The sequence below is a fragment of the Saimiri boliviensis genome, chromosome 10, assembly GCF_048565385.1.
Source record: "Saimiri boliviensis isolate mSaiBol1 chromosome 10, mSaiBol1.pri, whole genome shotgun sequence".
Lineage (NCBI taxonomy): Eukaryota > Metazoa > Chordata > Mammalia > Primates > Cebidae > Saimiri > Saimiri boliviensis.
The window spans coordinates 24,332,282-24,347,372 of record NC_133458.1 but is presented as its reverse complement, the minus strand read 5'-3'; the positions used below and the strand labels follow the sequence as shown (position 1 = coordinate 24,347,372).

General features: G+C 39.4%; 1 protein-coding gene across 2 annotated transcripts in view; it reads right to left on the bottom strand.

Moving 5' to 3' along the window:
- Positions 1 to 15,091, bottom strand: part of CHCHD3 (coiled-coil-helix-coiled-coil-helix domain containing 3) — a 293,060-nt gene that overhangs the window by 273,792 nt on the left and 4,177 nt on the right. For both annotated transcript variants that reach the window (XM_010342955.3, XM_039472913.2), the window contains exon 2: positions 7,392 to 7,479. In XM_010342955.3, the coding sequence (XP_010341257.1) occupies positions 7,392 to 7,479 (88 nt within the window). The remainder of the gene's footprint in view (positions 1 to 7,391; positions 7,480 to 15,091) is intronic.

Below are 15,091 nucleotides of genomic sequence, written 5' to 3'. Positions count from 1 at the left end.
CATGATTACAAAATTTCTATCATGGTTCTATCTAGTTTTCTTAATATAGTTCTGGTGATACCCATGATTTGCTTGGTTATGCCAAATAACAACACTTGTTCTGTGAGAAAATACAATCCACTATCCCATAATTCCATTTAAAGTTAGTGTCCAGAATCTATGGCAGCAAAAATGGGGAGCTTCTTTAAAACAGCGTCTTTTATTTTCCCTGCTGTCGTTGAAATTACTAGGTTGCCACTACTGAGTTAACTTCCAGCTGCTGAGTACTATGGAAGGTATGACTATATTTCTAACCTACGGCATTACCATATTTCTGATCTACGTTATACAACACACCTAACAAAACAGCTGCTGCTTTCTAGTAACTTAGGTGCAAGTGTCCGGCTCACTTGATTTCACACCACCTAGAAGGACCGATGCAAAGTAAATCATGCTACTGCAGTCACAAGAGCAGCAGCCTCTGAAAACATAATAAAAAGCAGCTGAAGCCAGTGGTTAATCTGTTAACTAGGAAATCAATGGGCAGAAGTTCCTAGTCACAGAAAATGATCGGAAGGTGTGACTCACTGATGTTTCATTCCCTCTCCCACGGCAGCACTTCCTTCGTGTGACTTGACTCCCTTTTGACCATTCCAAAATACCACAGACTACAAACCACATCACCAATGACTTGTTATTACAAGAAAAGAAGTTTACTACGCCCTCATCTCCATTTTAAAATAAAGTCAGCCTAAATGTTTTCTGGATTCTCAGAAATAAATCCGACCCAGAGATGAATCAAGTAGCACAAAGAAAAGATGCCCTAGGCCTGGGGAGAAAGGACTGAAGCGTGAGTCAAGGGCTGCCACTACGCATCCATGGAGCCGCAGTCACCATGTCCAGCCAAGTCCTCTGCCCTGCCACTCTACCTAGACCAGGCAGTGGCTGACCTTCCTGATCGCTAGTTTCCAACTAACTCATCCTTTCTTTACCTTATCCTTCCAACTTGATTCATTCACCCTCCCTGCACAGAACCCATCTGTTATACTCTATACTGCCACACTGTCTCACGCCGTTGAGGGCAACTTTTATTTATTTATTTATTTTTGCAATAGGGCCAATTACAGACATACAAAAATGCTATGGGTCTGCTTCTTTGCTTAACTGAAGATGAAAATGGCTTTATTTAGTACTATGGCAGAACATGCATATTCTTACCAATCTGATTTGTTTATTGAATATAAAAATACCAATAAGAAAACCAGCATGGCATTTTTAAGAATAAAAATGTTACTAATATTTGGGTATATCTGAAGATGCAACTAATGTAATTTTCCAGCCTTGCATCCTAAAATGAGATGGAACAGCTCCGTAGCTGCCTAGGCCCTACAGGATAGAATTAAACTCGTTAACGTCAACCTGTCCTCACCCATGAGACCCTACACGAAACCTTTATCTGAATAAATCTGGTCTGTGTGCTAACTCTACCAGGATTACCTTCTACTCTATTCCCCCTCTCATCTCCCTTAGCCCCGAGTTTGGCTCAAGTCCACTTTCCCTGATGCCAGGCCTCCCTGCCAAAGCTCCTGACGCTCTTTCTCTAAATTCCTAAAGCACTTTTCATACCTCTTATACATTCTATCTCACTTACATTTTCATTCACCTTCTCAAAAATATTAATAGTGGAGGCAACTAAACTAGTACTCATTCACCACAACATTAAATATGCTTTGACCAAACTAATAATTCCTTGAAAGTCAAAGATCACTGCCACGCTAACACTTGTTGACTGATGGAACTAAACATATGAGTTCTTCAACCCTAGACTGTTGACAGATTCCTTTTTCAGAGCAGAATATACTGACTTAGAGAATTAAATATAATGCCTTTCATTCAATAGCATTTACGTTTCCTACTATTAGGAATTGTCAGGCAAATCATCCATTATGGCACACAAAAAAAGTACAGAGTTGAGACACTGGCACCAACAAAGTTTCATATATCAAAGTTGGAAACCGAGACACTCAGTTGTTGTAACTCAAGTCAAAGGAATAAGCACAGCTTATTTTCTTTGAACTCTCCCTACAGTGTTGTCTAAATGAGCCTTAAAGAGCTGTTTAAAAATAACTAAGAGGACCAGATTCCGGGAGAAAAATACATAGAACTTATAGATGAATCTGTTTCCCAAAATTGGCTGTTTAGTTTAGGCTGTGCTATTTCCTGCTCAAATTGGTTTCCTGCAATTTGTTAAGGCTGCCAAATACTTAGTGATCTCAGTGATATACTTAACACAAATTGGCAAATCTTTCTTATTTTTCACAATGACAAGAAATTTACAGAGAAACTTCCATAGTGAGGATAATAATAAAAGTTAGGTCATTTTTCTTGTTTTTTCCAGATTCATCATTTTTATCTGGCTGCCAGTAGCTTAGGAAAACAAAAGAAAAGTCTCCTAATATCATTTCCTGTCTGTTTCTTTATATTGATTCGGGGACAGTTTCTTGAGCAGTAGGTAGGGTCAACCATGAGAGGTCTGACCTCATTATAAGCCAGAAAAACTAAAAGATCAGGTTGGAGAGGAAAAAAATCAATACCCGAAATTGATTTTTTAAAATCAAAAGATGCGAGATGTTAATAGAAAGGTAAGTTTATAACTATATGCAATGACATCTCCTTATGTCAGCCTAAGAAGAAAATTATCTGGTGTAACAGCAAACCAATATAGTTGAGATAACGCAGCAAAAAATTTGAGGCAGCAAGGACACAGTTAAGTTCTTTACAGCACATTCATTTATTAAAGTGGCATTACAATCTGCTGTGTGTCACACAGTATATATTATTTTGCCCAAACAGCTTTACATGCAAATACTAATTGCAACGAGCCACTGATCTGGTTCAAGGTTTAGCAAAAAAATAGTTTTGGTAAAGTCTTCAGAGGAATCCACTTTCTTACAGTATAAAATATATTCTCAAAACTATTTTTATGACAAAATTTAGTTACTATATACAGAAAATCCTAGGGCTCTCAGTTCATCAAATACATTGCCCTACATTCACACATACAAATAGCCTAGGGCTGGTATGACTAAGAGTGCTGAGAGAAAGAAGGCTTTTTAATGAATATTTAAAATTCAACTCACATTTAATATATAATTGACTTCACACTGAAAAATGTAAAAAAAGCAAGTGACATTTTTATCAATACATTTTTGTAGGCTTGAAAAATTATTTCATAACACATCTAAATTTTCAATCGTAAGAAATCTATTATTGAGTACTAACTCAAACCCCTAAATGAGGCAACCTCAGAAAAGAACATAAATTTTCAGGCTTTCTGCTTTTATAAACCTATTTTTTTAATTCTAAGAAGAATAAATCTTTGTTAATTTATACATGATCTAATTGCATTCTTAACCTAAAGCAAGATCATTTCAAAATAGCATGCCAAATCTTAGTTCTTTTCTTGGGTTAGGTTGGAATGGGTAAGAAAAATCATGTAATCAAAGAGTCTCATTGAGTCTTTTTCACATCATGGTGCAGAGAGAAAAAAAAAGCAATGGAGTATTCTAGACCAGAGCTATGCAACAGAAGTGTCTGCAATAATAGAAATGTCCTATATCTGCACTGTCCAATATGGTAGTCACAAGCCACATGCGGTTACTGAGCATAAAATGTGATGTCACTTGGAAGCTGAAATTTTCATTTTATCATTGACTTAATTTTCATTTAACTTTTAAGAGCCACATGTGACTAGTGGCTACCATTTAGAGTGTAGTTCTAACCTGACCACCAAAACACAAGGCGGCATACTTTTCTTTTCTTTTTCTTTTTTTTTTTGAGACAGAGTCTCACTCTTGCCCAGGCTGGAGTGTAGTGGCGCAATCTCAGCTCACTGCAACCTCTGCCCCCCGGGTTCAATCAGTTCTCATGCCTCAGCCTCCTGAGTAGCTGGGATTACAGGCATGTTCCACCACAATCAGCTAATTTTTGTATTTTTAGTAGAAATGGGGTTTCACCATATTGGCCAGGCTGGTCTCGAACTCCTGACCTCAAGTGATACACTGATCTCGGCCTACCAAAGTGCTGGGATTACAGGTATGAGCCACCACTCCCAGCCCACAAGGTGGCATTCTAAGAGCTTTCAGTGCTCAGGCTTGTCCCCATCATTTCAAACAGGGAGTGAGAAGGGATGGGCCCTTCAGCAAAGCCAGAGCTCTTCACAACAGTGGCATGCTCTTCAGGCCATACACCCTAAAGGCACTCATAGAAAACCTGCCGACCCATGCCCACTCTCTCAGTGTATCAAAACAACCAAGAAAGAAAACATTTTCTCTTTCCCACTCACTATTTGAGAGCCAATATGGGAAAAAGCTAGCATAACCAACAACCACTTATAGGCAACAGGTTCTTTCCTTAGTTCAAGCAGAACATCACTAAAAAGCAGCTCCTTCATTCCAACTAGTTTCTGTCACGTCCTTCCTAAAACAAGATGTCATTCACATTAAAATAAGACAAAGTGGTTAACAGCATTTGCTCTGGAGTCAGACAAACTTGAATGTAACTCTCATCTCCATTGCTCACCAGCTGTGTGACTTTGGGCAAGATCATTAATCACTTCAAGTCTCAGTTTCCCTCTACGTAAAATGGGTTACCACAGGTCCTTCTTCATAAGGTTATAAGGATAAAATGAGATAAGACAGATACAGGATTTAGCAGAGTACCTACCATATAATGAATTTTATTTAAGTGTCATCCATCATTATTTCAGTACTACTGAACCATCATCATCATCACACTAACTCTTTAACACAGGAGGTAGGAAAAAAACTACCTACAACAAATCATACCTTAAAACAAATTCCCATCTTCAATGTATCCATATATCATCGTGCTTTTTTTAACACTAAGAAAATGTTTTAATTAAACTACAGAAACAATGTTTATAGCACAGAATATTCATAAGTAAAAACATACACCATGTCATAAGTACTTTCAAAGTTACTCCACATCCTAAGTACTTACAAAGTTACAAACCATTTGCTTCCTTAACATTTTCCTTATTTTAAGTTCATACATGTAGACATGATCAGCTTCACCATTTTGAGGAAAAAGCAGCAGCAAAGGTTTATCTATGGTCAGCTAGATGTGCTCACTGTATGCCCTGGTATCTACATGCAAGGCCCGGGTGAGCAGAAGTGCAGCTGTCTGGCAGTTTAATAAACTGGACAGCCATTTGTTTGTGTACAACAAGCCATCTTCTTCAGCCAAAATATTTGATAAACTTAAATTTCAGTATCTTATAGGTTTCTTTTATACTATGTTTCTACCTTCCTTATAGTTCTATTATACATGTTATTTATCTGCCCAAAAAAACAGATCTTTTTCCTATTTTTGCATCCTCTCAAAATACCTGGCTTACTTATTTGCATAATAGAAACATTCAATAAATGTCACCTGAATTAAATGTATAGAACTCTCCAGAATGAACAAAAGAGGCTACTTTTAAAGTGGAGAATGAGATTTGCCCTTAAATTAATTCAACAAACAATAATAAGCACTTATTAAGAAGCAGGTACAGTATCCTAGGGAGCTGAGAATTCAGCTGGGAATGAACAGATGAGGAACAAGGTCCCTGGAGCTTGTCTTCTAGTGAAGATAACAGTCACAGTGAATAAGTAGAGGAAGGGTGATGGGAGATGATAAATAATACGATGATGTGGGAAAGACAGACAGGGACCTGTAGTGAAATATGATGGAAGCCCAGGGAAGCAGCTCAGACTACATTCTATAAACCATGGAGAGCCACCACTGGGACGTGACTTCACCTGATTTGCTCTTCTTCAAAAGATTGTGATGACTTCTGTGTGCATAGCACAGCGGGGAAGAGTGGAAGCAGGGGGCCAGTTAAGAGACTTCTGCAGAAGACGATGGTTATCTATCTGGATTGGAGCTGTAGCAGAGGAGATGGATGCAAGAGGAGCATATAGACATGCTTTAGAGATCAAGTTGACAAGACTAGCTAACAGTCTGATGTAAGGAGTATGGATAAAAGAAAACAAGAATGAATCTCCCATTGGGGGCTTTACTACCTGTTCCATTTACCGGGAAAGACGGAGAGGAAAAGCAAGCATGGGGGTGAAAATAAAGGTAGATTTGGAATATGTCAAGTTAAGGAATCTGTAAGGGGAGATTTCAAGTAGGCAGCTGTCTATTATAATGCCTGGGATTTCAGAGAAAGGTCAGGGCTAGAGATATAATTTGGGGAGTTACAGGCATCTAGATAATTTCAAAACCATAAATTGGGACAAGATTACTCCGTAGAAATCAACAAAGAAGCCTGGACTGAGAATTGCAAACAGGGTGGAAGGAAAAAGAAGAGTGTGGTCCAGAAGCCCAAGAAAGGGTTTCTAACAAGGAAGGCGTGCTCACTTTCTTCCTAGTGTTAATGAACTGTGAATCCTTTTCAACTCTCCTACTAAACAAGAAGCTTCAAAGGGGCAAGAACCCGTTCTTACTCATCTTGGTACCCTCTGCTCTAAACATATCAGAAGCTCAATTCATGTTTACTGACTTACTGTTAGTAAGGGGCTGGGGGTCACAGTTGGCCCAAGTGAATGGCATTTGGGCAGGATCTCATCTTTCTCAATTTCACAATCTGTAGCCAGATTTTCCCCTTTCTATAAATACAGGAAAATCTCACTTAGTCCAAAATTAATCATCCCGATTATTTTCTTGTTGTCATTTCACAATAAATAGCCTAAGTATCCATCAACTGGGCAGTATCAAGAACAGTGCTGGACACATAGCTGGTGCTTAGTAAATACTGGATAAACAGACAAGCGTGGCAGGAGAGAGAAAAGGGAGAAGAAATAGCATTAAGTCTCTTATCCAGCAGGACCTACAGATAAAACGAGGCTTAATAATTCTTTATGGATTTCATTTAACACCGTATTTCCATCAATAACTAAGACTGACTGTGACAAACTAAATCTTTTATAAACTTAGGAAAAATTTATTAGAAGATAAAATCATTTGAAATACTTCACAATTTGAAAATAGCAAATCAATATTTTCTAAGTCCAATTTTTTTAATAAATATTTATTCCTAAGTCTCTAATATCCCTATAGGCAATTCATTGTATACAGAAAGATATGAAGCAGCTTTCCAAAACCTAGTAAAGGATTCAGGAGGGGGATGAGAAAACAAAATTTCCAAAGACTGTTTGAAAATAGATTCATTCTTAGCACAAAACATTTTAAAAGAAACCCCAATAACTGATTTCTAATATTCCTTGTAAACAGCTAAACATCCAAATAACAAAAGGCAGAATGCTAGAGAACCTGACTACTAAGTCAACTTTTTCCACTTAAATTTTTCTCCTAAAAACCCTAATATTAAAATTCAGCAATACCTGAGGCACCATAAGCACCAGAATACCGCTGAGACTTCGAGCCAGATGGAGAGGATTCCTTCATTCGATCAATCACATTTTCCGAAAGCTGGAAAAGCAACATCAAAATAAAATCAATCATAAAAGAGCAAGAACGAAACCAGCCCAACATCCAGGTAATTTAGTCATCCACGTCCATACATATAACAAATGGCCTAAAGAAATTAGGCTGAATCTAACAGCCATAAGACGAGAAGTAAGAATAATTTTAAGATTTCAAGATGCACCCCACAGCAGTACTTTTTTTTTTCTAATGCACTGCTAATTGCTCATTGTAAATAACTACACTCTTCACTTTATACTGTGCACAAATTGTTATCTTTATGGAAATGTATGCTATCTAAACTACAACTTCCCCCCCAATCCTAAAAACTTATTTATGCATTAATGGGCCTTAGCTCCTTCCCTCCCCCCCCAATCCTAAAAACTTATTTATGCATTAATGGGCCTTAGCTCCTTCCCTCCCGCTAGTCCCGAAGGAAAGTGTTCCTTCCCCCTTCCCTCCCTCCCTTCTGTTCAAAGTTAACCGCATACAATCGCCCTTTCAACAGATTTCATTACGCATCAACTATGTGCCAGAAACTAGACTAGACTCTGAGTATTCAAAGTTATCAAGTGCTTAGAGCATAACAGAATAAAAAGACGACCGTAAGGCATTTAAATATAACAAGAAGGGTGGTGCCTGAGCGAGTCAGCATGTGATGAAAGTATACAGAAAGCCCAATGGGCAGCACAAGGAGCCAAGCTTTGAAGGCAGGGCTGGAGCAGAGGATTAGGGAAGATTTATAGGGTAAGGATGAGTAAAAGGAAGAAACTGAGTAAGATAAGAGTGCTCCTGGGTGAGAAAAATCACACTGAAGTGTGGAGGGGAACCAGAATTTGCCACCATTAGACATCCAAGTGGAGATATCAAGTAGGCAGCTGGCAATAGAGCAGAGGCTCTGAGAAACACCCAGACCTGCAGATTTGCGAGTTATCATTCCCACAGTTACTATCATGTCATCCTTTTTAATTTTCTTTAGAGCGCTGACCACTATCTGATACTTGCTTGTTTACTGTCTACCTTTCACTAGAAAGAAAGCTCCATGAAAGCAAGGATTTGGCTGTCCTATCACTCTATTCCCAGAGCCTTACTAAGCCTAGTTAACTGAATGAAGAATGAACGTTAAATGAATGAATGAAACAATATGAATAAATGGCTGAAGCAAGAAGTGGAAAGCGGGCATACTGAAAGAGAAGGTGGGGAAGGAAGGTAGATATCTTAGTGGACTCTTCAGTTGAAACAGTTTAAACTTGATCCTGAGGGTACCCGGGCACTACTGAAAGATTTTAAGCAGGGGAATGGCATGATCAGATTTACACTTTAGGAAAATCACTCTGGCTACAGTATAGAGAACAGATTGGAGGGGGACAAGCACAGAAGCAGGATCCCTGAAGGAGACTAAAGGACCAATTAAGAAGCTATTAAGCATATGTCCACACAAAGACTTGCACAGGAATGTTCATAGCAGCATTATTCATAAAAGCAGGAGTGGAAACAAACACATGTCTATCTATGGTGAATGGATAAACAAAATCTCACATATCCATACAACCGAATACAATTCAGCAATAAAGAGCAGTGAAGTTCTGAGATATGCTACAGTACAGATAGACCTAAAATTCATTAAGCTAAGTGAAAGAAGCAAACACAAGGGCCACATATTGAATGATTCTATTTATATGAAACACCCAGAAAAAGCATCCCTATAGAGTGGGTAAGTAGTTGCCCAAAGCTGGGATGGGAATAGGGATTAACTATAAAGGGGCACAATATATCTTAATGGAGTGATAAAAATATTCTAAAATTGGATTGTAGTGATGTTTGCACAACTCAGTAAATTTATCAAGTGTTGAACCGCTACTCAGGAGGCTGAGGAGGAAGGACTGCTTGAGCCCAGGAGGTCAAGGCTTCAATGAGCTGTGATCATGCCACTGCACTCCAGCTTGGGCAACAGAGCAAGACTATGTGAAAAAAAAAATGTTGGAATATAAACTTCAAATAGGTGAACTTCATGGCATGTAAATTACTCTACAACAATTTACTTTAATAAGCTTTAAAAAAAAAAAAAAAAAGCTATTATGGTAATCCAGGGAAGAACACACTTAAAAGGTATTTAGGATTTAAAATAGCTGAGGGCTTATTATGTGCTAGGTGCTACACTAAGCTAAGCACTTCACTCATTTACTCCTTAACAGGCCTGTGAGATAGATATGTTTATTATCTCTATTTTATAGGTGAGGAAAAACTGAAGCACAGCCAGATTAAATAACTTGCCTTGGATCAGATACTTTATCAGTAACAGAGGAAGGATTTTCACCCAAAAAGTCTGAGTCTCAAGATCCCACTCAAAAATCCCTCAGCATCACCATGCAGTGTCTAAGTAGATGTGGGAGTAAAACAGAAGTCATCAGGGAAGACCCCAGGATTTCCATTTCAAGTAACTGGGAGATCCTCCTCCTGTCTCTAGAGTCTTCCCATTTCTGCTTCCTGAACTCACCACTTTCTGGCTTTTCCTCTCAGTGCAACAGTGAACGTCCTCTGGTATCAATCACGAATGACCAAACAAATAACTTCTAATATTTATGTAAATAAATATTTTATATTTATAAAATGCCCTATTTATATGACTTCCCTTTAGCGTCTAACACCTCTGGCCACTCCCCTCTTCTGGAAACCTCTCCCTTGACTTTTCTGACATCCTGCTGTCCTGGTTCTCCTAGGAGTCTGGTCACATCTTACCACTTTTGCAGCTTCCCGTCTCCTGCCTACCCTTCAATGCTGAAAGGCCCAACATTCTTTTGCCCTTATTCTCTTATCTTTTCTTTTTTGGGGGGATGGAGTTTCACGCTTGTCCAGGCTGGCGTGCAATGGTGTGATCTCAGCTCACCACAACCTCCGCTTCCCGAGTTCAAGAGATTCTCCTGCCTCAGCCTCCCGAATAGCTGGGATTACAGGCAGGCGTCAATTATCTTTTCATGCTATGTGCTCTTGTACTGATACTCTCATCCAATCTCTTGATTTCTAACTGCTGTTGAAAAACTAATAAATCCTATTAATAAATGCATTAGCTCGAGCCTAAGACCTATATCCCAGAAGCCTGGTCTCCACACTGAATTGCCTTATGAACACCTTCCTTCTGGCAGACCAGAAGCACGTCACACCCAAAGTGTCCAAAATTGAACTCGTGTTTGCCAATCTCTTCCTTCTCTGGCTTTCCTTACCTCATTAATGACACCACCAACACCCAGCTTCCTAATTCGAACACAGGACTGTTGTCAACTCTTCTCTCTCATTCTTAGCCATGATTTCATCAATCCCTAAATACTTAATGAATTCATCTTCTCTCATCCCATTTCTCCTGCCCTAATTCCTGGTACTATCTACCTAAAATGCATATGTGATAATGGTAACTCCCTGCCTCAAATTCTTCAATAGCTACCATCTATTTACAGAAAAATTCAAATTCTTTGTATAGCATTTCAGACTTCATCAACTGGTGATGGTCTAACTCTCTAACCTCAGATTCTACAGTTTTTTCCTTAATATTTCATACCCTGTTCTACACCCATCTTTTGCCTTTACACATGCCTACACTGCCTTCTCTCCTGGCCCCTTGGGAAGGAGTCACTTTTCAAGACCCAGTCTAACTAACATCCAAGCCTTCACTGACCAAAACAGTTCCCCACTCCATTCCAACCCTGCCTACCTAAAGCTACTATTCCTTGTGCCCACTGTTCCTTTCTCAAACCTCCAGTATCGTCTCAATGAAAGAACGGGTACTGGCCTTTCCACAGTCACCTTTCTGCCTTGCCACTAGATTGCAAGCTCCTATAAACTAAGTCATTCATTCAACAAGCGTCTCCCAGGCCAGGCACTAACCAAGGCCCTGTGATACATCAGTGAACTAAATAGTCTATACCTGAAGAGTTACTTTTATCTCAGGCTCCAAACCAGAATGGAAGTGAGATGGAAAAGGGAAGGACGGCAGATGAAATGCTGTGCATGCGCTCTGAAGGAAAAGACTACAACGCCCTTCCTGAAAGACAAGTAAGAGCCAAGGAGTTTCTATTTGAAAATGCCAGGGCCAGCTGCATCTAACAACTGACAGCCACTGGGAATGTTGCTGAAATTCATCTGCGAAGCTAAGATACATCCTAGAAAAATCCCTGTAAGACGGACTCAATTGATACCTGAGCAAAAAAGAGACTCTGAGTAACATTCAGGTACTGGCAGCATCCAGACCAGAAGCAGTCATTCCCAATCTCCAGTCCAATGCTCTACTATTAAATAACACACTCCTTCGGTCCCTGCATGTAATAAAAATACATCACTTCCTCTTAAAGGGAAAAAATGAGCTTTCGTTTTTAGAATCTTAAAGCTATTTTAACTGACATATAATACGTATAAAGCTCAAAAATCAAGTGTTAGCTATAAGCTTGCATCTGAAAAGTTACTATTTTCATCTGAAAAAATGAAAATAACATTTACTCTCAGAGATTTTGTGGAGGGATTATAGTCTTTTGCACCATAAACTATAATTGGCTACACAAATATTTGGTAAAGCTATTACCCATATAGCTCCAGCCACAGGGACTTTTTATTTCATTTTGTTTCATTCTTATCAACTGGGTCTGAGCCTGTACTGATTCCTTCTCTATTCGGTACATGAGAACTAGGCCTACAGCTATTACAGGCGGCAGCTGCCAAAGTCCTGGTATGGGTATAGAAGGTGCTCATTTTTCCCTATCTATGCTCTCTGGGTAGTAGAAGTAGAACGTCTCTTTCAACCTAATCACTAATTTCTTGTTAACTTTTTTTCTTTTGGGGGCTTCTCTGATGCTCCAAGTTGCTACTTAATGTCCAATTCTCATGTCAATTCAAAACATTTCCCAGTGGGGTCTTTGGTTACAGTTGAGTAACTTACAAGCATGCTCCAAAGGAGTATCTACTAAACCTATTGTACAGTTGATAAACATATTGTAGGGTTGCCATATTGAGAGTCAACCTTTCTCTTGTTCTTACAATCATTCAACAACTCTATCCTTAGGCCCTTCCAAAGCAGCACTCACGGCCATCTACAGCTGCAGCTCTGCCAACTCCAAGCACTATTACTGTATCCCCAGTCTGCTCACAGCCATGTAGATATGAGGCAATAGTCTCGCTGTGTTATCATCTGTATCTACAGTTAATGCTCTCTGAGCTAACCTTCCCGTTGCAATAGTTAAGTTCAGACCTGCACACTCACCTGATCTCCTCTGTGAACAGGAGTACTCACTGGTGAGGCAGCTGAGAAGCTTTAGAGATGCTGGCCAGAGTTATACACATCATATGTAGCTGTAGAACAACTTGTCTTTATGATGAAAACTGACCCAAAATGGGGGTCAATGACACAACATAAGCTTCTGCGAGAGCTGGATAAGCAGCCTCTGTGTAAGAAATATCTTCTTCAGGAAACATCTTTTCCTCAACAGGGCACTTGGTTTAGAAAAGCCTTTTCCTATATACTGACCTACACTTATTATACTTGCTTTCCAGACACCTCTGGAATCTGCATCAAGGAAATACCAAGGGCAATTTACAGAAACTATTTATAGTAAAGAATAGTGAAATAACCCCCACACACATTGATACTGGGAATTACACCCTGAGGTCCACAGACTGAGTAGTCCATGGGTCAGTTCCTCAACTGTATGAAAAACTGTCTGCTTACTGCACAGTCCTGGGCAGAGTCCACAGCTTACAGATCCACAGTGGTCTATGAACTGAAAGAACCACCATTCCAATGTAAGGGGCAATCAAGAGAAGCAGGTTTGCCAATATTCAGCCCCCTGAACTTGACTGTCCACCCTATTCTCTAATGCTCCTAAAGACAAATTTAAGCAAACTGAGCTTGCCAAGTTTAAATCTGCAGTACTCACCACACCGATGCGCCCCACAGAGGGGGAAGGGACACGTGTGGTCTCCTACAATCTTCCCACTCATCTCTTCCTACCCACCTTGTTTGGTCTTATCCAAAATTAGTGCCAGACACACCACCCACCAATCCAGAAGACAGAATTTTCTCAGAAACAGGAGACTGAGTGAGATGGACAAAGAGAAAGTATTTCTACTCCCAGGGAACAGAGTAAAAAAAACTCTTCAGTGGCCCTTCTAAGAGGTAAAGTTAGGAGCCACACAAGACAGACAAATCAGCCTCCCGCCTCCATAACAATTTCTCTATCTTCTTCCAGGTGTGTCCTAGCAAAATGCTTCAAGAACTCAGACCTATTTTTCTCTCTTGATCCTCCTTCCACTTAGCATAGGTCATTTTCTTTGTTGAGTATTAATATGCTTTACAATTACCTTTTTAAGGTGCAGGCTCTAAAAATTGCCATTATTATTTGGGAGAAATTAGTCCCAAATACTTAAGAGAAAGGGGGAAAGGGAACCCATACACATGTTAACAGATACATGTGAAATACGTAATTCTTAGTTTATGTTTGTAACTTGTGTTTCTTTATATTTGTCATTAGTAGAAACTAAAGATAATCTCTATCTTTATAAAATCCTAGACAACTTAAGATGGTACTCAGCCCAAGAGCTTCACAGAATCTAAAGCTGAAAAGAGCTAATCATCTTCTACTTAACGAAATTATTTGTACAACATTCTTCAACACTCCCAATGGCTGACAGAATTTGTAGTCTCTGGTAATATACTCTCTTCAGAATCCTCAATAATATCCCATAATAAGTAATCTCTTCATTTAGGGTCTCAACTGCCAACACTTCCCAAAGCAAGAGTTATGTTCCATATTAAGAATCCGTACTGCCATAACTGGCTCCTGTGAATTTCAGCGTGCCACTTTAAGGCCCAGCTGTAGACCTTCGTTTATGTCTGGAAAGCATGATAAATATATCTTTGAAAATGATAATCATTGAAGTTGACATTTGCTCCTGAGTTCACTCACAGTTTTGATGTTTCAGATAAACTTGCCAAAGATTGAGCTGTAAGCACGCTTTCCAAGCAAGCTCGGCAGGCGCTCACGAAAACCCTATCAAGCACATGTAATATGAGTAATGAAAATGCTTGGTCTTTCTCTCTCTAGAAATTTACTTTAGCCTTGAGAAGAGGGCAAGGCACAAGAGTGACCTTTCATCCAATTCATATGAGTAGTTCCAGATTCAAAGTTGGAATCAGGTTGTTGGAATCAGATTCAAAGTTGGAATCAGGTTAAAAACACAGGTTGTTTTTACGGAAGAGGGAAGAAAAGCTATCAATTGCTAAGGACAAAGGGAAATAACAAGACCATATAAATACCATGAAAAATAACACTTGGCATGTGAGAAGAAACTTTAAACTTAAAATTTGAGATAAGTCCTTTCATTGCTATTAAGGACCTCAACAATAGAGAAACACAATCTATTAATAAATTCAGCCAGGCGCGTTGTCTCACGCCTGTAATCCCAGCACTTTGGGAGGCCGAGATGGGCAGATCACTTGAGGTCAGGAGTTCGAGACCAGCCTGGCCAACATGGTGAAACTCCCCACCCTACTAAACATACAAAATAAATTAGCAGGGCATGGTGGCACATGTCTGTAATCCCAGCTACTCAGGAGGCTGAAGCAGGAGAATCACTT